The 27,413-nt window shown below is 38.6% G+C and overlaps 1 protein-coding gene across 1 annotated transcript in view; it reads left to right on the top strand.

Moving 5' to 3' along the window:
• The first annotated feature begins 455 nt into the window (after positions 1-455).
• LOC130458060 (mucin-16-like) overlaps positions 456-27,413 on the top strand; it is a 46,860-nt gene continuing 19,902 nt past the window's right edge. Inside the window, exons 1-6 of the mRNA XM_056820968.1 lie at positions 456-837; positions 2,366-2,482; positions 14,040-14,078; positions 25,814-25,941; positions 26,070-26,137; positions 27,244-27,413. Of these exons, the coding sequence (XP_056676946.1) occupies positions 792-837; positions 2,366-2,482; positions 14,040-14,078; positions 25,814-25,941; positions 26,070-26,137; positions 27,244-27,413 (568 nt within the window). The 5' untranslated portion in view covers positions 456-791. The remainder of the gene's footprint in view (positions 838-2,365; positions 2,483-14,039; positions 14,079-25,813; positions 25,942-26,069; positions 26,138-27,243) is intronic.

The raw sequence follows: 27,413 nt of genomic DNA, 5'->3' as shown, positions 1-27,413 counted from the left end.
ATCCAAAACTTGTCTATTTATAACTTTGGGCCATTTACCAATTTGGGGATGGCTGTGTTTCTTATAAACACACAGCAAAGATCTCTTTATGTTTGACATTTGAGTGTATAAAAATGTCTACCCAATTTTCTGCTTTCCTTCTAATCTTGACAGAATTTATTTTATTTCTACAAAATCTTTTCAAATTAATGTACTCGAAATTACCCATCTCATATTTCACAATGCTCTCTGCTCAATCCACCAACTCCCACTATGAATTGTGCTACAGGGAAATAATGTCCAGAGGCTCCCCAAACAATCATTTCTTTTCTTTAAGGACCACCCTATCCCCAGAACTACTGAAGCTTCTTCAAGAGAGTCTGTGGACACTAACTTTCTCCCACATCATTCCACATCAGTCGAGTCTAAAGGTATGCTAGACTCTGATCCTTCCTCAGACATCCACCCAAAAGGGATCTCTTTTTCCTTTCCCCCCATGGGCACCCCTAGTGAAGCCACAACCACAGGGTGGGAACCTAACACTACCAGATATCCTGAAACTAGTCCATTCAACTCCTTCCACAAAAGGATCTCTTCTTCAGGGGAAGGCATCAGCCCAACATTTACTATTTTCATCTGACTCAGTCTCTATCAACAAAGTTCCCATTTCCATGGTAACATGGAATCAATATACAGTTGAAACTGACATCACAATAAAGGCCCCTATAAAAGGAATTAACTGAGCTCAGTTGGGTTACCTTGGACTAAGGTCCCCATCAACCCTTACCTCTATTCATTTTCTCCCCTGAACGATGGGTGCAAATTGTACGCACCATTATAGGAAACAGAGAAAAACAGGTAAAGTCTTTGGTTCAGTCCATGGTCCTTCATGAACCCTTTTTCTTCTTGGGAAGATCAGGGTCATGTTTGAGTCAGGGAGGTTGATTACTTTCTGCTTTAAGGTAGGAAGAAACCATATATATTTAACATGAAGACATTCCATTTTCTGATAGAGCTTCCCCTGGGAAATTTTGGATTCTAATAGTCAATTTAGTTTCTCACACTCTTCTTCAGGGGAGTCTTGTCTTCCTTGGGCCTCAAATGACCCTTCCTTTCCTCATTTTGGTGAAAGGCTTTACATAGGAGTTAAAATTGGGCTATGGTAAGTGCCTTGGGGCAGTTGAGAAAAGGGATAGACTGATCAAAGATACTCAGATTTTTTTGTATGGACTTCTTTCATCCTTATCTAAATGGGCTCTGCCTGGTGTGCAGTAATTCTCAATAAGTGTGTGCTGGATGAGGGATTGACTGACTTCCCTTCTTTAAATGTATGAGCAACAGCCTAGGTCTCAACACTGCCACTGGCAGACCTAACCTGACAGGAAGATGCCATATCTCCAGCCAGTGAGTCCATGGTGCCCATTACCAGTGCTAGTACTTCAGGTTTGGAAGAGTCAATCTCTGCTTCCTCTGCTGGACAAATGTACATGGGACCCAGTTTTGGTTTCTTCTTTCTGAGAGTTCTCCATCTCATGGATATTTACAGTGCTCTTCTTGGGTCTTGGTGATTTGCACTTGAATTTCCATTTCTGGGAACATTTTTGTTCTTTCTTCCTCAGTTTCTCTCTTTGGAGCTTTCTCCTAAGTATCTATTTTTTCTTGATTGAAAATAGATGGCCTTTTTTATCCTCGGAAGATGTAGGAGAAGCAACAGTTTGCCCGCTGGTTGTCTAGGAGGCTATTTGTGGAGAGTGAACATTTGTCAGTAGTTGACATGTACTAGTCTGCCAAGGGGAGTCATCCAGAGGAAGAGGATTTGAGGAGGTGGACTGTGGAGCCCAGGAGGGAGTAAGAACATATTGCAGACAGGTCTTGTTCCCACCACCTCCAGTGGATTCACAAGGAAGCCTCAACTCCTGCTGGGGATCTTGTTAGTCCATGGGAATCACTCCTGACTGTCTTCTTTCATAATCTGTATTGGTGGGCCTGACTTCAGGGTTTTTAGGATATTCTGTCATGCTCAGTCCAGTTCCCTTTCAGACTGTCTGGAAGGGAGTCATTTGGCACTCAAAATAGCTTCTTTCCCTCCTTACTTTTTTTATCTTATCTTTTCTCCTTCTCCACTCCTCCCTTCCTATTGACTCAAATTGACTGTCATTATTTTGGGCAATGTATTTAAGTCATCTGACTGACTTTGAGAAAAAAGGGACCTGTGGAGGAAAGATAAGGAAGTAAAGGAGAGAGAGAAGAGACAGGCAGTATATTTTGAATTTTGAAGCTTTCTAAACAATTTTTGTACTTTGCCTTCCTCATGAGGGTACTCAAGTCAATAAATGTTAATAAGTGTTATTTGATTGACTTTATGACTGACTTCCTATTCCCACAGATTTAAACAGAAGACAGGCTTCTGGAAGAAAAAAATTTGACACCTCTTTGCCTGATGGTACCCTTGCCCCATCAGATGACTCCTCGGTGTCCACAATAACTGCCAACAATCCTTCAGGTGAGTAAAAGCCTCCTTTTTGCTTTCTCTGTTTGACAGAAATTCTTTCCTCCCAGGTCATCCTTCTTCTTTTAAGGGCTTTCCATTTCACCATTATTTGTACTGCTTTTCCTTCATCTCGTATTACTTACATGGTTGATACAGTTGAATATCTGAAGATAGTAGGAGGAAAAATATGTGATCTGAAGTCTCTTTATTTTTCAAAATGTTAGAATGAAATAGATAGAAGAAGAATGTTGTTAAAAGTTTTAACCACAGGGACCAGAGTACACTGGAAAAAGATTACAGTTTGTTTTTCTCAGAAGCCTTCTTCAGTATATGCTCTGTATAGGCTTTGTAGTAAGACTCCTAATATTTGAATTGAACGTCGTAGCTCATCCATCACTAAGGGTTTTTTGATCATCGGAATAGATGATTACTTCTCCAACTGGTCTCTTGGACCTACCTGCTATTCCTTGAATGTCCATTTCTTTTCCATTACATCAAAGTTGAATATCTTTTCTATATTTTCCCCTGGGATAATAACTTGAGTCTTCAACCAGAATACCACCTGTTTATTGGCATCAGTTTGAGCACAAACAAATTTACTTATACTAGGCAATGGTGAGCTTGGAGTTAGGAAAACTATTCCATTCAGCCTCAAACTCTTATTACAGCTGCATGACCCTGATCAAATCAGTGGTCCTTAATTGCTGCCTGCCTCAGTTTCCTCATCTATGATATGGGGATAGCACATACCTCCCAGGGTTAATTTCTGAACAAATATGATGAAATAATCAAATAATAGTAGTCTTTAGCACAGTGGTTGTCATATTGTGTTATTGAAACATCATTATTAGCTCTGTAATGTCCTTCAGGAGATAATACATTGCAGAAGATCAGAGGGTTAGAAAATATATCAGTCTTGTGGGGAACATCAAGATTATTTAGTTCAAAGGCCCCCTTTTACAGATCAGTTTTGCCGAAAGTCACAGCAGGAGTAAGTATCTCGGTTAGGAATTTAGTCCAGGTATAATATACTACCTTCTATTTCTTGAGCTCCTTCCATTTTACTCTGTTGTCTCCTGGGTGAAATCTCTCCCTTGGCTTTTTCCTCTCTGGGTGCCTATTTTGGGCTACTTTGGGGCTTGGATTTCCAAGTTATGTCTCTTAAATCAGTCTTGTCTCCCTCAGATCACTCTCCAGGAGGGTAGCCTGCCTAAGTGGTCTGTGTGGTTCCACTGCTTGTTGGTGAAAACTGAATAGTCCTATTGGTCCTGGGATATCCAAATCTGAGATACAGTTTTGTAACTTTCCCTGGAGTCAGAGTACATATTAATAACAGAATGCATACAATCTTAGGCTGTGAAGTGAGTACCATGCATTTGCTACCTTGCACACTATGAGTTAATCATGACAGATCCCTGGACCCCTCCCTCATTCCTTCCTGCAGACAGAGTAGCTGATGTGATGTGCACCACACAAATGCTAAACCAAAGAGCAGCAGGAGGTCCTGTAGCAACCTAGAAACAGCTTTCTAGCACTCAGAGAACCTCAGTTCTAATCTGGCCTCAGATGTTTCCTGACTGTGTGACCCTGTACAAGGCATTTAATCCTCATTGCCTAGTCCTTACCCCTCTTTTGTATATATAGTATGTATTGTTTCCAAGGCAGAAGAATGTAAGGGTTAAAAACATGCCCTTAACCATACAGGTTAGTAGATGCCTCCTCTTTGCTTCCTCTCCTGGAGAGTGATTCCTTCCTACTCTTTGGAGAAAACCCAGTGAAATCACCTCCAGAGACTGCAGTGAAGATACCTTTGTGAAGGGCATTTGGCTTCAAGCCTTTGTGGCAATAATTGCTCTTTTGATCTCTCTTCCCGAGCAAATTATATAGGGCTTCCTCTTTCCCCTGGGAGAAATATTTTGGGTTTGACCAACCAAAGTAGGCCAGGATAGGAGCCCTTAATTAAGCCTGATCATCTATTGCATTCCCTGTTCTCACCTGTGTCTTCTTTAGACTTCATTTGGGATGAAACAAGGATATTGGTAAAAATAAACCATATCCCTTCAGAATCTTTTCTATGATTGGTAAATTTCTTTTTTTTTTTTTTTTTTTTTTAAATATATTTTATTTGATCATTTCCAAGCATTATTCGTTAAAGACATAGATCATTTTCTTTTCCTCCCCCCCACCCCCCATAGCCGACGCGTAAGTCCACTGGGCATTAGATGTTTTCTTGATTTGAACCCATTGCTTTGTTGATAGTATTTGCATTAGAGTGTTCATTTAAAGTCTATCCTCTGTCATGTCCCCTCAACCTCTGTATTCAGGCAGTTGCTTTTTCTCGGTGTTTCCACTCCCATAGTTTATCCTTTGCTTATGAATGGTGTTTTTTTTTTCTCCTGGATCCCTGAAAGTTGTTCAGGGACATTACACCGCCCCTAATGGAGAAGTCCATTGTGTTCAATTTCACCACAGTGTATTAGTCTCTGTGTACAATGTTCTCCTGGTTCTGCTCCTCTCGCTCTGCATCACTTCCTGGAGGTTGTTCCAGTCTCCATGGAACTTCTCCACTTTATTATTCCTTTTAGCACAATAGTATTCCATCACCAACATATACCACAGTTTGTTCAGCCATTCCCCAATTGATGGGCATCCCCTCGTTTTCCAGTTTTGGGCCACCACAAAGAGCGCAGCTATGAATATTTTTGTACAAGTCTTTGTGTCCATTATCTCTTTGGGGTACAAGCCCAGCAGTGCTATGGCTGGATCAAAGGGCAGACAGTCTTTTATCGCCCTTTGGACATAGTTCCAAATTGCCCTCCAGAATGGCTGGATCAATTCACAACTCCACCAGCAATGAATTAATGTCCCTACTTTGCCACATCCCCTCCAGCATTCATTACTTTCCTCTGCTGTTATGTTAGCCAATCTGCTGGGTGTGAGGTGATACCTCAGAGTTGTTTTGATTTGCATCTCTCTGATTATAAGAGATGTGGAACACTTCTTCATGTGCTTGTTAATAGTTTTGATTTCTTTATCTGAGAACTGCCTATCCATGTCCCTTGCCCAATTATCAATTGGAGAATGGCTTGATTTTTTGTACAATTGATTTAGCTCATTATAAATATGAGTAATTAAACCTTTGTCAGAGGTTTCTATGAAGATTTTTTCCCAATTTGTTGTTTCCCTTCTGATTTTAGTTATATTGGTTTTGTTTGTACAAAAGCTTTTTATTTTGATGTAGTCAAAATTATTTATTTTACATTTTGTGATTCTTTCTATATCTTGCTTGGTTTTAAAGCCTTTCCCCTCCCAAAGGTCTGACATGTATACTATTCTGTGTTTACCCAATTTACTTATGGTTTCCTTCTTTATGTTTAAGTCACTCACCCATTTTGAATTTATCTTGGTGTAGGGTGTGAGGTGTTGATCTAGTCCTAGTCTCTCCCACACTGTCTTCCAATTTTCCCAGCAGTTTTTATCGAATAGTGGATTTTTGTCCCAAAAGCTGGGATCTTTGGGTTTATCGTATACTGTCTTGCTGAGGTCGTTTTCCCCCAGTCTATTCCATTGATCTTCCTTTCTGTTTCTTAGCCAGTACCAAATTGTTTTGATGACTGCTGCTTTGTAATATAGTTTGAGGTCTGGGACTGCAAGGCCCCCATCATATGTGTTTTTTTTCATTATTTCCCTGGATATCCTTGATCTTTTGTTCTTCCAAATGAACTTTGTTATGGTTTTTTCTAAATCAGTGAAGAAGTATTTTGGTAGTTCAATGGGTATGGCACTAAATAGATAAATAAGTTTGGGTAGGATGGTCATTTTTATTATATTGGCTCGTCCTATCCATGAGCAGTTAATGTTTTTCCAATTGTTCAAGTCTAGTTTTAGTTGTGTGGCGAGTGTTTTGTAGTTGTGTTCATATAGTTCCTGTGTTTGTCTTGGGAGATAGATTCCTAGGTATTTTATTTTGTCTAAGGTGATTTTGAATGGGATTTCTCTTTCTAGTTCTTGCTGCTGAGCTGTGTTGGAGATATATAGAAAAGCTGATGATTTATGTGGGTTTATTTTGTATCCTGCAACTTTGCTAAAGTTGTTGATTATTTCAATTAGCTTTTTGGTTGAATCTCTAGGATTCTTTAAGTAGACCATCATGTCATCCGCAAAGAGTGATAACTTGGTCTCCTCCTTGCCTATTCTGATGCCTTCAATTTCTTTATCTTCTCTAATTGCTACTGCTAGTGTTTCTAGTACAATGTCAAATAGTAGAGGTGATAATGGGCATCCTTGTTTCACTCCTGATCTTATTGGGAATGCATCTAGTTTATCCCCATTGCAGATGATATTAGCTGTTGGTTTTAGATATATACTGTTTATTATTTTTAGGAATGACCCTTCTATTCCTATGCTTTCTAGTGTTTTTAATAGGAATGGGTGTTGTATTTTATCAAAGGCTTTTTCTGCATCTATTGAGATAATCATGTGGTTCTTGCTAGTTTGCTTGTTGATGTGGTCAATTATGTGGATGGTTTTCCTAATGTTGAACCAGCCCTGCATCCCTGGTATGAATCCTACTTGATCATGGTGAATGATCCTTCTGATCACTTGCTGGAGTCTTTTTGCTAGTATCCTATTTAAAATTTTTGCATCTATATTCATTAGGGAGATTGGTCTATAGTTTTCTTTCTCTGTTTTTGACCTGCCTGGTTTTGGAATCAGTACCATGTTTGTGTCGTAAAAGGAGTTTGGTAGAACTCCCTCTTTGCTTATTATGTCAAATAGTTTGTATAGTATTGGGGTTAATTGTTCTCTGAATGTTTGATAGAATTCACAGGTGAATCCATCAGGCCCTGGGGATTTTTTCTTAGGAAGTTCTTTGATGGCTTGATGGATTTCAATTTCTGATATGGGATTATTTAAGAATTCTATTTCCTCTTCTGTTAGTCTAGGCAGTTTGTATTTTTGTATATATTCATCCATTTCTCCTAAATTGGTGTATTTATTGCCATATAATTGGGCAAAGTAATTTCTAATGATTGCCTTAATTTCCTCCTCATTGGAGGTGCTGTCCCCCTTTTCATCTTTAATGCTGTGAATTTGCTTTTCTTCCTTCCTTTTTTTAATTAGATTGACCAGTACTTTGTCTATTTTGTTTGTTTTTTCAAAGTACCAGCTTCTTGTCTTATTTATTAAATCAATAGTTCTATCACTTTCGATTTTATTAATTTCTCCCTTAATTTTTAGGATTTCTAATTTGGTTTTCTGCTGGGGGTTTTTAATTTGATCGCTTTCGAGTTTTTTCAATTGCATTTCCAATTGATTGATCTCTGCTCTCCCTTGTTTGTTAATATGAGCTTTCAGGGATATGAATTTGCCTCTGATTACCGCTTTGGCTGCATCCCAAAAGGTTTGAAAGGATGTTTCGCCATTGTCATTTTCCTTGATGAAATTATTAATTGTTTCTATGATTTCTTCTTTAGCTAAACGGTTTTGGAGTATCATATTGTTTAATTTCCAATTGGTTTTAGATTTGGTTTTCCATGTACCATTACTAATCATTATTTTTATTGCCTTGTGATCTGAGAAGGCTGCATTCATTATTTCTGCTTTTTTGCATTTGTGTGCTATGTTTCTGTGACCTAATGTATGGTCAATTTTTGTGAATGTGCCATGTGGTGCTGAGAAGAAGGTGTATTCCTTTTTATCCCTATTTATTTTTCTCCATATGTCTATTAATTCTAATTTTTCTAAGATTTCATTCACTTCTTTTACCTCTTTCTTATTTATTTTTTGATTTGATTTATCTAAATTTGATAATGGTTGGTTTAAGTCTCCCACTAGTATGGTTTTATTGTCTATTTCTTCCTTCAATTCTCCTAGTTTCTCCATTAGAAATTTGGGTGCTATATTATTTGGTGCATACATGTTGATTAATGATATTTCCTCATTGTCTAGAGTCCCTTTTAACAAAATATAATTACCTTCCCTATCCCTTTTGATCAGGTCTATTTTTGCATTGGCTTTATCAGATATCATGATTACCACTCCTGCCTTCTTTCTATCAGTTGAGGCCCAGAAGGTCTTACTCCATCCTTTAATTCTGACCTTGTGGGTGTCAACCCGCCTCATGTGTGTTTCTTGAAGACAACATATGGTAGGGTTTTGGATTCTAATCCATTCTGCTATTCGTCTACGTTTTATGGGTGAGTTCATCCCATTCACGTTCAAAGTTATGATTGTCATTTGTGGACTCCCTGGCATTTTGATTGCCTTCCCTAATTCTAACCTTTTCTTCTTCGGCTCTACCTTTTAGTCCAGTGATTTACTTTGAATCAGTCCCCCTTGTCCCCTCCCTTGATGTTTCCCTTTTTAGTCCCTCCCTTTTTGTTCCCTCCCCCTCCCCCCTCTCTTTCCCTCCCTTTTTGTTCTCCCTCTCCCCCTCCCCCCCTTGGTTTTCCCTTCTCCTTACCCTTGTTGGGTAAGATAGAATTCAAGATCCCAATGGATCTGGATGTTTTTCCCTCTCAGAGTTGATTTCCCTGAGATTGAGGTTTAAGTAACCCCCCCCCCCTCTCTTCCTCTCCTTCTTATAGGAGTTTTCTTCCCCTCCCCTTCCCCTGTGAATCTTTGTGTGAGAACCATTATTCTATTTGGTCTTTCTTTACCCCCTATTTATACATTACATTTTCCCCACATATTAGTATACATAGGTTGATATAAATGTAGTCCTTATAGAAGAGAGTTTGAGTAAAAGAAGATAACATTTTTCCCCTTTCCTTAATATTTACCTTTTCAGGTATTCCTTGCTCTTTGATTTTCGGTATCAAACTTTCCACAGAGCTCTGGTCTTTTCTTTGCAAAAAGTTGGAAGTCTTCTATTTTGTTGAATGCCCATACTCTCCCTTGGAAGTATATAGTCAGTTTTGCTGGGTAGCTGATTCTTGGTTGGAGACCCAGCTCTCTTGCCTTTCTGAAGATCATGTTCCATGCCTTACGATCATTCAGCGTAGAACTTGCAAGGTCTTGTGTGACCCTGATTGGCATTCCTTTATATCTAAATTGTCTTTTTCTGGCTTCATGTAGGATTTTTTCTTTTGTTTGATAGCTTTGGAATTTGGCAATTACATTCCTGGGAGTTGTCTTTTGGGGGTTTAGTGTAGAAGGTGTTCTGTGAGCTCTGTCAGTGGCTGTATTGCCCCCTTGTTCTAGAATCTCTGGGCAATTTTCTTTGATTATATCTTGTATCACCATGTCCAGTTTGGTGTTTATTTCTGGCTTTTCTGGGAGTCCAATTATTCTTAAATTTTCTCTTCTCCCCCTGTTTTCCAGATCTATCACCTTGTCGGTGAGATATTTTATGTTCTCTTCTAATTTCTTGGTGTTTTGGCTTTGCTTTATTAGTTCTTGCTTTAAAGCCTGGTTTTCTTTTACAGTTTGGTCAAACTGGTTTTGTAGATGCGTGAATTTCTTTTGCATCATTTCCCACTTTTCCTCCCAGAGGGCTTCCATCTTTTTGGTCCTTTCTGATTCAAATTCTTCATGGGTTTGTGGAGAGTTTCTATTTCCTTTGGAAGATTTTGGAGAATTTTCTTGTATATCTTCTTCTATCTGCTCTGTATTTTGTATTTTGGCTCCATAGAATGTGTCCAGAGTCGCCCCTTTCTTCTTATTTTTCTTGGTATTTTGGGGCTTCTGTGCTTCTGTGGAATTTGTCATCTCTGAACGTGGAGGATTGGCTTTTCTTGTCTTTGTCTGGTGATCAGTGGCTTTAGTCCTGGGCAGATGTTGGTTCTAAGAGCGTTCCCTGGGTTAAACTGAATATGCCTCACTGGAACTGGAATGGAAGGGTCGGACCACGAGGCCACACTCTCCCCCTGGCTGGATTTCCGGAAGTTGCCTTCAGAATCCCTGGCCGTGAGGCTGTTTCGTCGGCCTGCGGGGGGATGGGCTGCCGCTTCCCCAAGCTCCGAGAGCACAGACTTTCACTGAGACTTGGATAGCAGGATCCAGCCCGTGAGGCTGTCTTGCCCGCCCTGAGGGTTGCTGTTGTTTTGACCAGCTCTCTGCAGCAGAGGCCCCAGGCAGTAACTTTCACCCGGACCGACCAGCTCTTTGCAGCGGAGGCCCCAGGCAGTAACTTTCACCCGGACTGGGACTTGGGTAGATGACCCTGAGGGTTGTTGTTCCTCAGACCCTGCTCTCTGAGCCCGGCGCGGCTGCCGCTTCCGGGAGCCTTGGACTCTGCGCTCCTACCCCTGAGGTCCGAGGGATCTCGGGTTCTGGCTTTTAAGGGGAGCCGTACCTTTTGAACCGGGTCCAGGTCCAGGAGGAGGGTTCCCAGGGTCTGTGCTGTTGATCGTTTTGAATTTCGGCGCCTTAGGAGCTTCTAGTTTGAGATCGGTCGGGAAGGGTTTTCCGGAGATCTGAACTTCAGCTTTCTCTAAGCCGCCATCTTAACCGGCTGATTGGTAAATTTCTAATGAGAATTGGAGGCTGGTAGCCAACTGCCAAAGATAATGGCCTGTTTTTCTATGGGACCTAGCAAGCCACCATCAGGAGTTTTGGGTAGAGTCTGTCCCAGCCTAGACAAATGGACTTCTAGCTCCTGAGTCTACTCTCCATGTTGCATTAGAGGACTCCTCTATCCCTCCTCTGCCTGGGGTTTACCATTCTTGAGGTTTCATTTTCTGCTCTGTGGCAGTAATTCACTGGTTCATCTTTAGAATCTCAGAGGAATGGGCTTCTTGAGAATTGGTTTGGCCATAGCTTTCAAGTCCCCAAGGATTATGGAATGAAAAGCAGGTACTTGGAAGAGACTGGAGTGAGTCCCACCCATAACTGCAGAATCCCCCCTCCAGACTAGCCAACAAGCATTCCCAGTGCAGCATTTCTATCTTTTTCAGTAAGATTTTACATATGGGAGAACCCACTACTTTCTGGGGCAGCCTCTCATTTGGGGGCAGTGCTCAGTGGTAGAAAGTGATTTCCTGACACTCAACCTTAATTTCTCTTTGTTCTTTTGCATCTATTGCTTTTGTTCTTCCCCTGGGAAACAAACCAAAAAAGGGTTTCCAAGAAAACACTTCCAAAGGAAAATCATTCAAATACTTAGAAAACAACCATCATGTTCCCTCTGAGCCATTACTTCTCTGAATTCAGTTCCTTCAACAGATACTTAGTGGATATGGTGTTGAGATGTTTCTTCATTCTGGTTACCCTCATGGGATCTGATATCTAGAACTTGAAGGGGCCCCTCGGATTTATCTAGTGCTAATGCCTTATTTCAAAGTAAAGGAAACTGAGTCTGAGGATGGCCCTTGCAAGGTAAACCACTCCAGAGAAGCAGGATGCCCAGACAGTAACAGAGTCAGGCTTATCTCAACATCTGCTGGTGGAGAAACAAGCTCTTTTCTGTCTAGAGAAGGACCAAGTGATGGTAGAAACAGTGTTCAGCATTTTTTTCAGAGAACACAGATGCTCCTGGAATCACTCAGAATGCATGTAGTCCACAGCCCCACAGTCAGAAAGGGGCTCCACTTTTTGCCTAGCCTAAGCAAAGGAACCAACTAGTCCAGGACTGTCCCTTCACCCTTTGTTAGGAGTATGATGAACACTGCCATGATTGGGGCTCAGATAAGCCCAATTGGACCTTTTTCAATGGAACCCCCTGAGTCCACACTTCCTAAGAGGGGTACTCCCTCTGTTGCACCAGTGACTGAATTCAGAACCAGGGACAATGGACAGCTCACTGGTGTTTCCTCCTTCTCCCCCAGTACCCCAGGATGGGAGGCCATAGAGCTGGTAGTTTAGCTGTTTCACAGCTCAGCACACTCACATCTGGACAGTCTCCCTCAGAGGAGCTTGACTGGCCATCTTCATGGCAAGTCCCGTGAAAGGGTCCAACCCAGAGCTGGATGTTTACCCCGCTTTAGTCTAAATCTCAGTTACTATACAAGAAATAGGATCATAGCAGAGTCTGTCTCAAACTTGACATTAACCAGTGAAATACCAGCTCTCTCCACCAGGAGCAGCTCCCCATCTTTTTCTGAAGGAAGAATGGGTGCTCTGTCCCTAAGGCTCAGAAGTCACAAGTCTCTCACAACTTCAGTCCTACTTGGCACATGACACTCTTTTCCCTCCAACTCCTGTAGCCTCTTCCAGTTATTCCCATGGCAAAAGAACATGAGATCTGCTGAAACTGCCACTAGTAACAAACAGACAACTCTGTCTCTTAGCAGCAAAGTCAGACATAATCCTTTCTCCTATGAGCCCTGTCACTCGAGCTCCAAGCACTGAGTCAGAAAGCAGCACAAGTCACCCCTTAACCAATTCTTTTTCTGAAGACCCCAAGGTGTCCTTAACCACTGTTTCTGCAGAAAAATCCCTATTAGTCACCTCTGTTAAATAGCATCCCTTGACAACCACAACTGATGGTGGCCAACATACAGAATCAGAGAAAATCTCTCTTAATCCCCTTACCCACAGAGGCCACAGCCAGAACTTTTACTGTCAAGGTGACAAACAGTACCTATCCTCAGCAATTTCATTGCTCAGCTCAACACCTGAAGTGAATTCAGTCCTGACTCCTAGTACAATTCCAGGGGATATCCCAAAGAGTTTAAGGCCACGACTCTGGAGAGACGGGCCCTTTGTCCAGGTGGACTATGCTAAACACAGTGACCCCTGCCTATGCTGAATCAGGTTCAAATCCAGCTGCTGTGAACCAGGCTGGAACTATCTATAACTCAAATTCCATTAGTCACCAAAACTGACAGGGGAGGGACATAGAATCCCTATTCTTTTCTCATCCTGTACTTGAGTGCAGGGAAACTAGTTCAAGGTCTGCTTCCACTCTGATGCCAGGACTATGGGACAGCCAATATTCTATGGGTAACATAGGCACAGAGGCCAGCCATTAACTGTGCAATCTCATACCCTCGTTTTTATGCAGCACAAACATATTAGTGTATTGTGCACACTGTCACCCTCCATGGAAAGCAGTCTTTTAGGCCAAGGATAGTGTCATTTTCCTCTTTGCATCTATAGATTAAAGCACTGAATACTTGTGGATTTGTTTGATAAGGAGACACGAGGCTCAGGAAAACAGGCCAAGGAAACAGGTTGGACCTCAGATATGTGTCCCATGAAGTGATCTCTCTTAGAACCTGACACCTAGCTTTCTAAGCTCTTGGACTTGGATTTAATCATCTAGGAGGTCTCTTGCAGCTCTAATAATAATAACTAACGTCTATATAATGCTTACTTTGAATCAGTCTCTCTGCCAAGTGCTTGACAAACATCTCATTCCATCCTCGCAACAACCTTTGGAGAGGTAGGTGCTCTTATAACCCCCGTTTTTATGATGAAGAACCTGAGGCAGTCAGGGTCAAGTGACTTGCCCAGAGTACCAGAACTAAAATGTCTGAGGCTAATTTTGAACTCAGGTCTTTCTGACTAAGTTAAGTTCTCTGTCCACTGCACTACCTAACTATTGGATCATAGGTAGATTTATTTTCTTCTGTTCTCTCCTAACCATAGTCTCTCCACTCATGGCTGTTTTCTCTCCCTACAGGCTATAAACACCAAATGAGCTTCCCTTGCTTCAGAAACAGTGAGTATTCTTATCCTGGCACTAAACAGAGGATACAATTTGTACATCCTGATCTTGTTCCAATAGCATCTTAGGAAAGAGAAGCTGGGATAGGAGGGCCAAAGAGAGAGAAAGACACCAGAAAATCCTGGTTCCTTTCTCATATTTCAATCCCCACATGTCAGCCTGTGACCATGTGAAACAGAGATAGTTTCCCTTGTATTTTATAGCCCCTCCCTATAATCATACCATGCTTACCTGGTCCATAGTTTTCATTCACGATCTTTCTTCCTCAGTGCCTCAGAGAAAAACCATCACTTTAGCATTCTCTCTGACTTCATCCTCAGTTCCTCTCACTGCAGGTAGCAGCCATTTGCATTTTTGATGAATGCTGGTAAATTTTGCTGCATTTAATTATGAAGTTGAAAGCTAGCTACTGGTCCTAGACTCATAACATCACAGACTTAGATCTCGAAGTGAACTTCCAGGCTATCTAGTTTAATCTACTCCTCATGATAAAATTAAATAATAAATTTCCAATGTAAAAAGCTGTCTTTTCTACCTCCCCTTAAATTATTACTATAAGAAATACCTATAATCTATAAAAATGTATTTCATTAGCTGTTTCCAAAATATATATCCTAGTCTGCCCCCTGAATCCAACACCAATCTGTTCAAACGTATGCTTCATCAATGATTCTCTGGTATTCTGATTAGTCATGGTAGTGATCAGAATTCTTAAATCTTTTAAAGTTATTTATTTTTATGATGTTGTTATTGTATACATTGTTCTTCTGGTGCTGCTCACAAGTCTCCCCAGGTTTTTCTGAAAATATCTCAAAATTTATTTTCAAGAAAGCCATGCTTTTTTGTCTGAAAACTGGTACTAAGTATCCATTCCAAGGCAGAAAGAATGTTACAAGCTAGGCAACTGGGGTCAAGTGACTTATCCAGAGTCACACAGCCAGGAAGAATTTCATGCCAGATTTGAACCCAAGACCTCATAACTCTAGAAGTGGAGCTCTCTGCTACTCTTCAATAATTTATTATAGCAAAATAATATTTCATCACACTCATGAACATGAGAACTTGTCCAGTCATTCCCTTACTGATGAGAGTATCTCCTCAAGTTCCATTCTTTAGTATCCCCTCATTTCCATTCTTTGCCACATTAAAAAGGTTTGGTATTTTTTCCTTAGGATATCTGGTTCTTTTTTTTTGTACTCTTTGGGATGTAAACCTAGTAATGATATTTTTCAGCCAAAGGCTATATGCATAGTTTCATGGCATAGTTCTAGTTTACTTTCTTAAAATTTGAGTCCAATGTGCAGATCTGCTCTACCAACAGTGTATCAGTAGCCCATTTTCTCCATTACCCATATTGGTCCTTTTCCTTTTTTCCAGCTTTTCCAATTGTATGGGCTTATGTGAAACACCAAAATTGTTTTAATTTTTATTTCTATAATTATCAGTGATTTGGGTAATTTGTTCACATAGATATTGTTTACTTGAGTTTCGTCATTGAGACCTCCCTATTCATAAACTTTGACTATTATTGGAGAATCATTTAAATTTTTTCAACATTAAATTTTTCTATTATATGTAACAACAGTTTCCAAAATTTTTAAGGATCATTGAGTCACAAATTCCCCCACCCACTCACCCATTTTGAAATGGTAAGCAAATATTATGTAGATCTAACATATGTAAACATATAAAAGTTTCCCATATTAGACCTTTTATGAAATGAAACTGAAATAAAAAAATTAGAAGGTGAAAACAATCTTGCTTTCTTCTGGATTTAGAATTCATCAATTCTTTTTCCCTGGAAGCAGATGGCATTTAAAAAAATCACGAGTCCTGAGGCATAGTTTTGGATCATTATATTCCTGAGAAAAAACTGTTATTCATAGGTCTGTTCATTGTACTGCATTCCTGTCCCTGTGTTCAATGTCCTCCTGGTTCTGTTTATTATACTATGCTTTAATTCCTGTAAATCTTTCCAGGTTTTTCTGAGTTCCTCCTTTTCATTTCTTATATCACAATAGTATTCCATAATAATCATATATTACAACTTTGTCATTCCCCAATTGATGGATATCCTTTCACTTGCCAATTATATACCCCCCCACATCCCCCTAAAGAGCTGCTTTAAATATTTTTGCACATATAACCCCTTGCTTCCCCCCCTTTTAATCTCTTTGGTAAACAAACCTAATAATGGTATTACTGGCTCAAAGAGTATGTACTGTTAGGCCTATGCCTTTGGGCATAAGTCCAAATTGCTCTCCAGAATGGATAAATAACTTCACAAATTCCACAAAAGGGCATTAGTGTCTCAACTTTTCCATTTGCCCTCCAAGTTTTACATTTTCCTTTTCTTCCATAATAGCCAATATCTTTTTTTTTTGTAAATTATTTATTTAGTCAATTTAAAACATTATTCCTTGGTTACAAGAAACATATTCTTTCCCTGCTTTCCCTCAACCCAACCTTCCCATAGTCGACATGCAATTCCATTGAGTATTACATGTGTCCTTGATAAAAACCTATTTCCATGTTGTTGGTGTTTGCATTAGGATGTTCATTTAGAATCTTCATGCCCAATCATATCCCTTCGACCCATGTAATCAAGTAGTTGTTTTTCTTCTGTATTTCTATTCCCACAGATTTTACTCTGAATGTGGATAGTGTTCTTTCTCGTAGATCCCTCCAAGTTGTTCAGGATCACTACTTTGCCACTAATGGAGAAGTCCATTACATTCGATTGTAGCACAGTGTATGGGTCTCTGTGTACAATGTTCTCCTGGTTCTGCTCTTTTCACTCTACATCAGTTCCTGGAGGTCATTCCAGTTCCCATGGAACTACTCCAGTTCATTATTCCTTTGAACACAATAGTGTTCCATCAGCAACAGATACCACAATTGGTTTAGTTATTCCCTCAAATGAAGGGTATTTCCTCATTTTCCAATTTTTTTGCCACAATAAAAAGCCCAGCTATGAATATTCTTGTACAAGTATTTTTCCCTTTTATCTCTTTGGGGTACACACTCCAGCAGTGATCAAAGGGCAGACAGTCTTTTAGTGCCCCTTGGTCATAGTTCCAAATTGCCCTCCAGAATGGTTGGATCAATTCATAACTCCACCAGCAATGCATTAGTGTCCCAACTTTGCCACATCCCCTCTAGCATTCAGAATGGATGAATAAGTTCACAAGTTCCACTACAGGGCATTAGTGTCTCAATTTTTCCATATCCCCTCCAAGTTTTGTCATTTTCCTTTTCTTTCATAATAGCCAATCTCTGATGAGCTGTAGAGTGACAACTTAGAGTTGTTTTAATATGCAATACTCTATATTATAGTGGTTTAGAGCATATTTTGCACATCTAAAGAGAACATTAATTACTTTAAGAATTCCCTCTTCATCTCCTTTGACCATTTATCATTTTGGGAAAGATTTGTATTCTTGTATATTCTACTCATTTCTCTACGTATTTGAGAAATGAGTCTCTTATTAGAGAGCTGTGTAAACTTTTTTTTTTTTTGCTTCATTATGATTAGTGAATATAACACTCTCCATCTTATTTACTCCTGTTTAGGTTCTGGCCTCCACTTTCCCCAATTTGCCCTCTTTTTCTATCAGTTCTCTTAACCCCTTCTCTTACTCCCTTCACTTCCTTCTTTAATTCAGGGTAAATAGATTTTTAATACACAAGTGATTGTGGGTATTCTTCTCTCATGGAGCCAATGAAATGAGACCTCCCTCCCAATCTCTGCTCTCTTCCCCTCCACTGCAAAAAGCTCTTTCTTGTCTCTTTTATGTGAAATAATTGAGCCCTTTTTATTTTACTCTTCTTCTTCCTCCCAATGCATTACCCTTGTCTCATATTTCTATTTTATATTTTATTTTGTAACATCCCATCATATTCAACCCATACCCTTGCCATCTGTCTATGTATGTTCCTTCTAAGTTCCCTAATAATGACCAGATACTTTATAAGAATCATCTTCTCATGCATGGTTGTATGCAGTTTAATCTTATTGAAAGTCTTTTGATTTCTTTTTCCTGTTTAGCCTTTTAGGCTTCTCTTGAATGTTGTGTTTGAGAGTCATTTCCCATTTAGTTCTGATCTTTTCATCAAGAATTTTTGAAAGACCTCTATTTCATGGACTATCGATTTCCCCCCTCTGAAGCATTATGCTAATTTTTACTGGTTAAGTGATCCTTGATTGAAGTCCTAGCTCTTTGCCCTTTGGAATTTCACATTCCATCCATTATGATCCTTTAATGTAGAAGCTGGAAAAATATTGATTATCCTGATCATGGTTCTATGGTATTTGAATTGTTTCTTCTTGCTTGATGGTATTTTCTCTTTGACCTGGGATTTCTGGAATGTGGCTATACTATCCTAGGGTCCTTTTGGACTTGCTTTCAGGAGGTAATTGATGAATTGTTTTGATTTCTCTTTTGCTCTCTGATTCTGCAATATTGGAGCAGTTTTCCTTGATAATTTCTTTAAAGATAATGCCTAACCTCTTTTTTTAACATGAAATTAACATAACTCCATAATCCTTAGATTATCTCTTCTAGATTTATTTCCCATATAAGAGTTTTTCAAATGAAGGAAACATTTCAAATATGCTTTTTTTTCATTTTTTGATTTTCTTTGATTATTTCTTGATATCTCATGGAGACATTATCTTCCACTTTCGTAATTCTCATTTTTAATGTCTGATTTTTTCCATTTTTATTTTTAATTAATTAATTAAGACTATTTTTTCACTGTTGCATGATTCATGTTCTTCCCCTCTCCTTCTACTTCCCACCTCCCAGAGCTGAAGGGCAATTTCACTGCATTATACATTTATTGTTGTTCAAAACCTATTTCCCAATTACTAATAAAGTGATTTTTTAAAGTCAAAAGCAGGACTTCTGGGTTAAGATGGCGGCTGTGTCTAAACAGGACTTTTACTCTCCAAACCACCAACCAATATAGAATACCTCAAAAAAACAAGTTCAGATGAAAGAAGGGACACCACAGTAGAACTTAGTATTGAAATGCCAGAGTCACAGCCAGCAAGCCATAATCAGAGACAACTCTAGCTCCTTGGTAGCTAAGTATGACCACCAGGGACTTCTAACCCCAGAGAGCAGCTAGACATTTTAGGACTCTAGAAGACTGAAGTTTGTGAACCTTGGGTGCAGAGATAGAGCAGGGAGATAACACCTCTAATGAAGAGGCAATTAAGGCAATCACTAAAATCTATTTTGCTCAAATGTATGGCAATATAGATATGGAAATCTAGGTGATATAAATGAATATTTACAAAAATATAAATTGCCTTGATTAACAGAAGAAAGCATAGAATGCTTAAATAATCGCATATCAGAAAAAGAAATTGAATAAGCAAGCAATCAAAGAACTCCCTGAGAAAAAATCCACAGGACCAGATGGATTCACAGATGAATCCTATCAAACATTCAGAGAACAACCAATCCCAATACTATTGAAAATATTTAACATAATAAGCAAGTAAAAGGAGTTCTACCAAATTCCTTTCATGACAAAAATATGGGACTGATTTCCAAAGTCAGGTAGATTAAAACCAGAGAAAGAAATCTACAGACCAGTCGCCCTAATGAATATAGATGCAAAAATCTTAAATAGAATATTGGGAAAAAGAATCTAGCAAGGCATGAGGGTTATTCATTATGATCAGGTGGGATTTATACCAGGAATGCAAGGATGTTTCAGTATTAGGAAAACTATTCATATAATTGACCATATCAACAAGCAAAGCAACAAAAGTAACATGATTATCTCAATAGATGCAGAAAAAGCTTTTGACAAAATACAACAGTTTTTCCTATTGAAAACACTAGAAAGTATAGGAATAGAAGGACTTTTCCTAAAAATAATAAACAGTATATATATATATATATATATATATATATATATATATATATATATATATATATATATATGTGTGTGTGTGTGTGTGTGTGTGTGTGTGTGTGTGTTAAACACACACACACACACACACACACACACACACATATATATATATATATCCAAAACCATTAGTAAGCATCATTTGCAATGAGGACAAATTAGAATCATTCCCAATAATAAAAATAGTGAAACAAGGATGTGCCCTTTATAACCTCTATTATTTAACATTGTACTAGAAACACTAGCTATAGAAATTAAAGAAGAAAAAGAAATTTATTAAAATAGGCAGTGGGGAGAACAAGCTATCACTCTTTGCACATGATATGATTGTCTACTTAAAGCATCCTAGAGAATCCACTAAAAAGCTGATGGAAAAATCAAGAATTTTAGAAAAGTTGCAAGATACAAAAGGAACCCACATAAATCATCAGCATTTCTACATATTTCCAACACACCCAGGCAGCAGATGATAGAAAGAGAAATTCCATTTAAAATCACCCTAGACAATATAAAATACTTAGGAATCTATTTGCAAAGATAAAGAGAGGAATTATACAAACACAACTACAAAATACTTTCCACCAAACTAAAACTAGATCTAAAAAATTGGAAAAATATTAATTGCTTATGGGTAGGATTAGCAAACAATAAAAATTATCATTCTACCCAAATTAATTTACTTATTTAGTGCCATACCTATCACACTACCAAGAAACCTTTTTACTGAATTAGGAAAAAACTATGACAAAGTTCATTTGGAAGAACAAAAGATCAAGAATATCAAGGGAAATAATGAAAAAAATGTGAAGGAAGGTTGCCTAGCAGTACCAGATCTTAAACTTATACTATAAAGCAATGGTCATCAAAACAATATGGTACTGGCTAACAGACAGAAGGAGAGGATCAGTGGAATAGGCTTGGGGTAAGTGACCTCAGGAAGACAGTCTATGATGAACTCAAAGGTCCCAGCTTTTGGAACAAAAATGCACTATTTGACAAAACCTGCTGGGAAAATGGGAAAACAGTATGGGAGAGATTAGGTTTAGATCAGTGTCTCACACCCCACACCAAGATAAACACAGAATGGGTGAATGACTTGAATATAAAGAAGGAAACTATAAATAAATTAGTTGAACACAGAATAGTATACTTGCCAGTCTTTGGGAAAGGAAATAATTTAAGACCAGTCAAAAATCACAAAATGTAAAATAAATAACTTTGATTACATTAAATTAAAAAGGGTTTGTTCAAACAAACCAATGCAACCAAAATTAGATGGGAAGCAAAAAGTGGGAAAATTTTTTATAAGAAACCACTGACAAAAGTCTAATTACTCAAATATATAAAGAGCTAAATCAATTGTACAAAAAATCAAGCCATTCTGCAATTGATAAATGGGCAAGGGAAGGGACATGAATAGACAATTTTCAGATAAAGAAATCAAAACTGTCAATAAGCACATGAACAAATGTTCTAAATCTCTCATAATAAGAGAAATGCAAATCAAAACAAGTCTGAGGTATCACCTCACACCTAGCAGATTAGCTAACATTAGCAAAGGAAAATAACAAATGTTGGAGGGGATGTGGTAAAATTGGGACATTAATACATTACTGGTAGAGTTGTGAATTGATCCAACCATTTTGGACGGCAATTTGGAACTATGCCCAAAGGGTTTTAAAAGACTGTCTTCCCTTTGATCCAGCCATATCACCCTTGCGTTTATACTACCCCAAAGATATCAAAGGGAAAAAACTTGTACAAAAATAATTATAGCTGTGCTCATTGTGGTGGCAAAAAACTGGAAAATGAAAGGTGTGCCCTTCAAATGGGGAATGGTTTAAGAAATTGTGGTATCTGTTGTTGATGGAATACTATTGTGCTATAAAGAATTATGAACTGGAAGGATTCCATGTGACCTGAACAACCTCCAGGAACTAATGCAGAGTGAAAGGAGCAGAACCAGGAGAACATTATACAGAGAGACTGATACACTGTGGTACAATTGAATGCAATGGACTTCTCTATTTGCAATAATGCAATGATCCAAGACAATTCTGAGGAACTTTTGGGAAAGATAGCTATACACATTCAGAGGAGGAACTGTGGGAATAGAAACACAGAAGAAAAACATCTGCTTGATCACATGGGTCATTGGGGATATGACTGGGGATGTAGACTCCAAACAATCACCATAGTGCAATTAAAATTCGGAAACAGGTCTTCATCAATATATCTTTCCTTGATACGTGTGACTTAGAATCATTTTGCAGTCCTTATCTTTTCTTGATAAATCAATGACACAAGTAAAACCCAATGGTATTGTGTGTTGGCTATGGGGGAGGAGGAGGGGAGGGAAAGAACATGAACCATGTAACCATGGGAAAATCTTCTAAATTAATTAATTAAATGAATTTTTTTTCATTTCAACGAAAAAAAAATAAAGTGCAAAAGTCAAAATCCTCAATCATTTTGTCAATCAGACCATTTGATCAATCATAAGTTTTTCTTAAGCATTTCTGTAATCACTCCTCTTTCTCTGGATGTAGGTAGCATTCTCTTATAAGTTCCTATAGATTGTCCTAGAACATTGCATTGCTACTAGTAGAGAAGTCCATTACATTTGATTATGGCACAATGAATCAGTCTCTGATTACCATGTTCTCCTGCTTCTGCTCATTTCTCTCTGCATCAATTTCTGAAGGTGTCTTTCTGATTCACATGGAATTCCTTCAGTTCAACAATTTGTTTCAACACAATACCATCACCATCAGATGCCACAATTTGTTCAGCAATTTTCCCATTGATGGACAACAGAAGACAATTTTCTTGAGTGAGGTTTTGTAGTTCATATTCCCTTTGGCCCATTTTACTATCTAAAGTTGTTTTCCTCAGCAAATTTTCATACCTCTTTTTTTCCCCTAGTGCTAATTTTGCCTTTCAAGAAATTCTTCTTCAGTGTATTTTTGTGTATCTTGTTCCATATGGCCAATTCTACTTTTTGAAAGAGTTCATCTCTTCATTGAATTTTTATAAAATGTCTTTTACCACTTCATATATTCTGACTTGAAAGATGTTCATTTCTTCAATATTGTTTGTGCCTCCTTTTATAAGGTGTTGACTTTTTACATGAATTTCCTGTATCACTGTCATCACTTCTCCTGAATTTTCTTCTACCTCTCCTAATGGATCATTAAAGCTCTTTTTGAGCTTCTTCCATTAATTTGTTTTTTGGCTTGATCCTTATTTTTATTGGAAATCCTTATTTTTATTGGAAAGTTTGCATGCAGTGGCATTGATTTTTGTAGTCTTCTACTTTTCTGTTTTGGTTTTCTTTGTCACCAAAATAGCTCTCTGTGTTGAATTTCTTTTTCATCTTTTTGCTCATTTCCAGTTCTTTCCTTTCCATTTTTAAAATGAGAGTTAAAATTGAATCTGTACCTGTGGTAGAGTTGAGTACTGCTCCAAGTTTAAGGTTCTTTGTACAGCTGCCCTCAGAGTTAACTCTAGGGATCAATCTGCTTTCAACCCTTCACATTTGGTATCATGAAAGCAATGGTTTGTTTAGTACCCTTCTGGTCTATATTCTGCTTTGTGAGTACCCTAAGCACTCTTTCCTCCCTTGGAACTGTGACCAGGGAGAGTCTGCTGCTCTCCTGTGGCTACAAGCACTGGTCTCTGCTAGCCCTTCTCCACCCAGAGAATCTCTCCCACAGACTGGGATCTGAATATGAGCAATGTAACAAGAATTGCCGTAAGAGTGAGTAAAGGGACCCATGTAATCTTCTAAGCAATTTTCTGACCCCCCCCCCATTTATTATCTGGGACTTAATGCTCCAGAAGTCTTTCCTGTTACTTCAGTTGTGGTCAAGGCCTGCTGGCTTGGTGGGCCTGCCCTGGTGCAAAATGTGTTCCACTTCCACCTCTACCACAGTCCATTCCATCTGTCCTGCTAGCTTTTCTAAGTTGTTTTGTGCTGGAAAATCAGTCATCTTTTTTGTGTGTGTTATAATACTGCTCCAGAATTCATTGTAAAGCATTTTATCAGGATTTTAAAGGGTAATTTGATAGAGATCAGACGAGAGATCTCTCTATCTTCAATCAACTTGGATTTGCTTCAAATTCTTCTGATCAGGGTCTCATTTCTAATCCAAATTTATAAAAATAAAAGCCAAGTGCAAAGACTTTTTCTCCTCAAATACCTGATTCCCTTCTAATTTTACTACATTGGTTTTGTTTTGAGGGGAAAGCAACTTAATTTCATGTAAGCAACATTGTCCATTTTATCTTTCTGTCCTATTTATCCCTCATGTGATCATGAACTCTCCCCGTCCATTAATATGTAAGTTGAAATTTTCCCCATTACTCTCATTTGTTTTATATCACCTTTTGTATCTAAGTCATGTACCCATTTGGAAGATATTTTGTTATGTGATGCAAGAATATTGGTTCATCCCTAGTTTCTGCAAAACTAATTTTCAGTATTTTCAGCAATTTTTTTAAGTAATCAGTTCTTAACCTTGAAAATGGATTAACCTCCTCATTTTACTTGTGAGGAAACTAAGGCAAAAACATAGCACATGGCAGGGCCACAATTTGAATCTAGGTTTTATTTTGAGATACGTCCAGCGGTCTTTCAGAGGGTGAGGTGTTACTCCTTCTTTGTGTAATGAATCAGTTGAGTAATAGAGATGAGACACGCTATGTGCTCAGTCGCACATGCCCAGGAGTCACATAGCATTCTGCTATAGAATGGAGGCTTGTTTATTATATAGGTTAGTGATTACATACTTCTTTGGCACACAATCCATTTTATACATATTTTTCCATGGAACTTAACAGCAAATGCCAAGCTTAAGTAAATACTCAATGAAACATTGTTGCTATAGATGAATGACATCAGAACAGGGTGATCCTAGATGTTAGTTCTCCCTGACCTAAGGATAATCACTGTTACTTTTGTTCAGCTTCCACAATCAATCACAATTACTTAGGAGATGGATAACAAAACATTTTGTAGCTAGGTACATGATTAGAAGGTTAATTTGAGACAGACCACATTTGGGGTTTCCTTCAATTTACATGTTCAATTTTTTGTGTTAGTTTAAAGCACCTGGCAATGTTGCTTGGTTTCTATCTGCAGTGGAGTGTGTCTTGAAAGCTATTGATGTTCTTGGATTGCCTGGCTTGTAATAGAAGTGAATGTAACTCTGTGGAGAGGAAAAGGAAGGGGGGTAATGATCTTTAGGTTTTAATTCTGTGAATGTAAACTTTTAGGGTAATAATCTGGGGGATTATGTATGGGATATATGTGTGTTAATCCTATAGGTATTTGCTCTCATATTATTTCTCCTGTATTAGGGAGGAGACAGTAATCTTAACAAGACCATTGTAGTGAGGGAAGTTGCAGAGAGAGAGAAGTCACTGAGAGGGATCAGTGGGGGCCTCATTTTCAGGGAGCTGCCTTGCCAGCCCCCATCTCCCAAACTGTGACTTTGTCAGACAGTGAGGATTTGTCAGCTTCCCTCAGTCTTCTAACTCCAAGTCCACAATTTTAACACTGCTAGAAAAATTGTGTATGGCTGGAGGGATCCTCAAAATTTCATTAGTGGGTTCATTTTGCTGAGTTTTCCTCTGAGGAAGGACTTGAACAGTGTCACCTGGAATAATGATGATGATCATTGTAATGATCTTCACAATAACTAGCTTTTAGATAGAACTTGAAGATTTACAAAGCATTTTCTCTCATTTGAATAACATTTGCAAGTCTCAGCCAATGGGATACCTTTCCTTTTGTACAGTATCATGGAGCTCTTACTACAAGAACTTCACACTCAGCTTCACTATTACCAACATGTTTTACACAACAAAGATGAATCAAAAGGACTCCAGAACATTCAAGGCTGCTGAGCATATCCTGCAAATCTTGGTGAGATTCTACTGCCATTTCCTTCTACCTCCTCTGTCTTCTGTCCCATGCTACCTTCCTTAGCCCTGTGTATTTAGGCTTGCCCTAGCCAGGCACACAGAAGTTCCCTTCTCTTCTTTTGTTTCCAGCTCAAGGTATTGTTTGGAAGCAGCAGGATTGGCTCTCAGTATTCTGGATGCAGTGACCTTTCACTGAGGTGAGAATCCTTCAAGACATCATCAGCTCAGATATTAGGGACCAGCAATTTCCATTTCACTCAGATGATGCCCAGGCTGGTTTCTTCTTCAGCTTCTTAATAGATATTCCTTCTTTCCCAAGCTGTAATGGATAAAATCTTCCAACCAAGAAGCCTTTAAAATATTTTACACTCCTTATACTCTTTCTCAGGTAGAAAAATATCCTTTCCCCATTACGCTTTCCATAGATAAGTTTGCAACTGTTTTCACTTTATAACGCCACATGAAAGGAATAACATAGGAGGCACCAAATGAGTGCTTAGAAAATGATTGATTAATACATATCAACATTACCTTTCTCTAGAATTATATAGGCACCAAGCTGGAAGGGACAGTAGAGGTTATCTGGACCATTCTCTTCATTTACAGATGAAAAAATGAAGACCCAAGGAGATCCCAATAACTTTCCCCAGGTCAAAAATAGTCAGAATTTGAACACTTGATCTTTGATTTTAAATTCATTGTTCTTTCCACTACTCTAAAGAAATACTGAAAATAATCGGACCCCACAGACACATGTAAACATACAAATGAGTGATGTTACAGAGCACTGCCAATTTCCTTGTTGTGGATAAAGTGCTAAGTGTGGAATCAGAAAGAACAAGTTCAAATTTTCTCTCACTTACAAGATGTGTGATGCTATGCAAGTCACATAATCTGACTTAGCCTCCATTTCTTTCCTCTATAAACTGAGAGGGCTATATTTGATGGCTTCCCATGTCCTTTTCAACTTTAAATCTACAATCATCTCTAAACCTTTATTCCAAGTCAGCCACTTCTCTCAAGAGTGTTCTCTGAATAACTAAATTTCAGAAACTAAACCAGTGGTGTCCAACTCAAAAGGAAATTTCTGAAGCCACTAAATTATACATCATCACGGTCCCTATTGCCTGCATTTTGGCTCAGAAAAACATATACATACATACATGCATACATACATACATATATAACTTTTTAAATTAATAAGCTAGCACATTAAAATCAATTTGGAACTACCCTTAATATAGCTCATGTGACTCCTAGGAAGTACTGTTTGAAACCACTTGTCTGAACCATTAATTTCCAGGTCTCTGAGGAACAGGATAGCAACCGGAGTGGATATACTCTGCAGTTTCAAGAAGGACTCCTCCAACCATGTCCTGGACAAAAAGGTGGTTTACTGGGAGCTGACTGAACAGCTCTGTACAAGAAAGCTAAAACACCTGGTTATAGACAATGATAGCCTCATTGTGAATG

Source organism: Monodelphis domestica, chromosome 3, assembly GCF_027887165.1.
Source record: "Monodelphis domestica isolate mMonDom1 chromosome 3, mMonDom1.pri, whole genome shotgun sequence".
Classification (NCBI taxonomy): domain Eukaryota; kingdom Metazoa; phylum Chordata; class Mammalia; order Didelphimorphia; family Didelphidae; genus Monodelphis; species Monodelphis domestica.
Note: the sequence above shows the minus strand (reverse complement) of the source record. Positions and strands in the feature narration are given on the sequence as shown.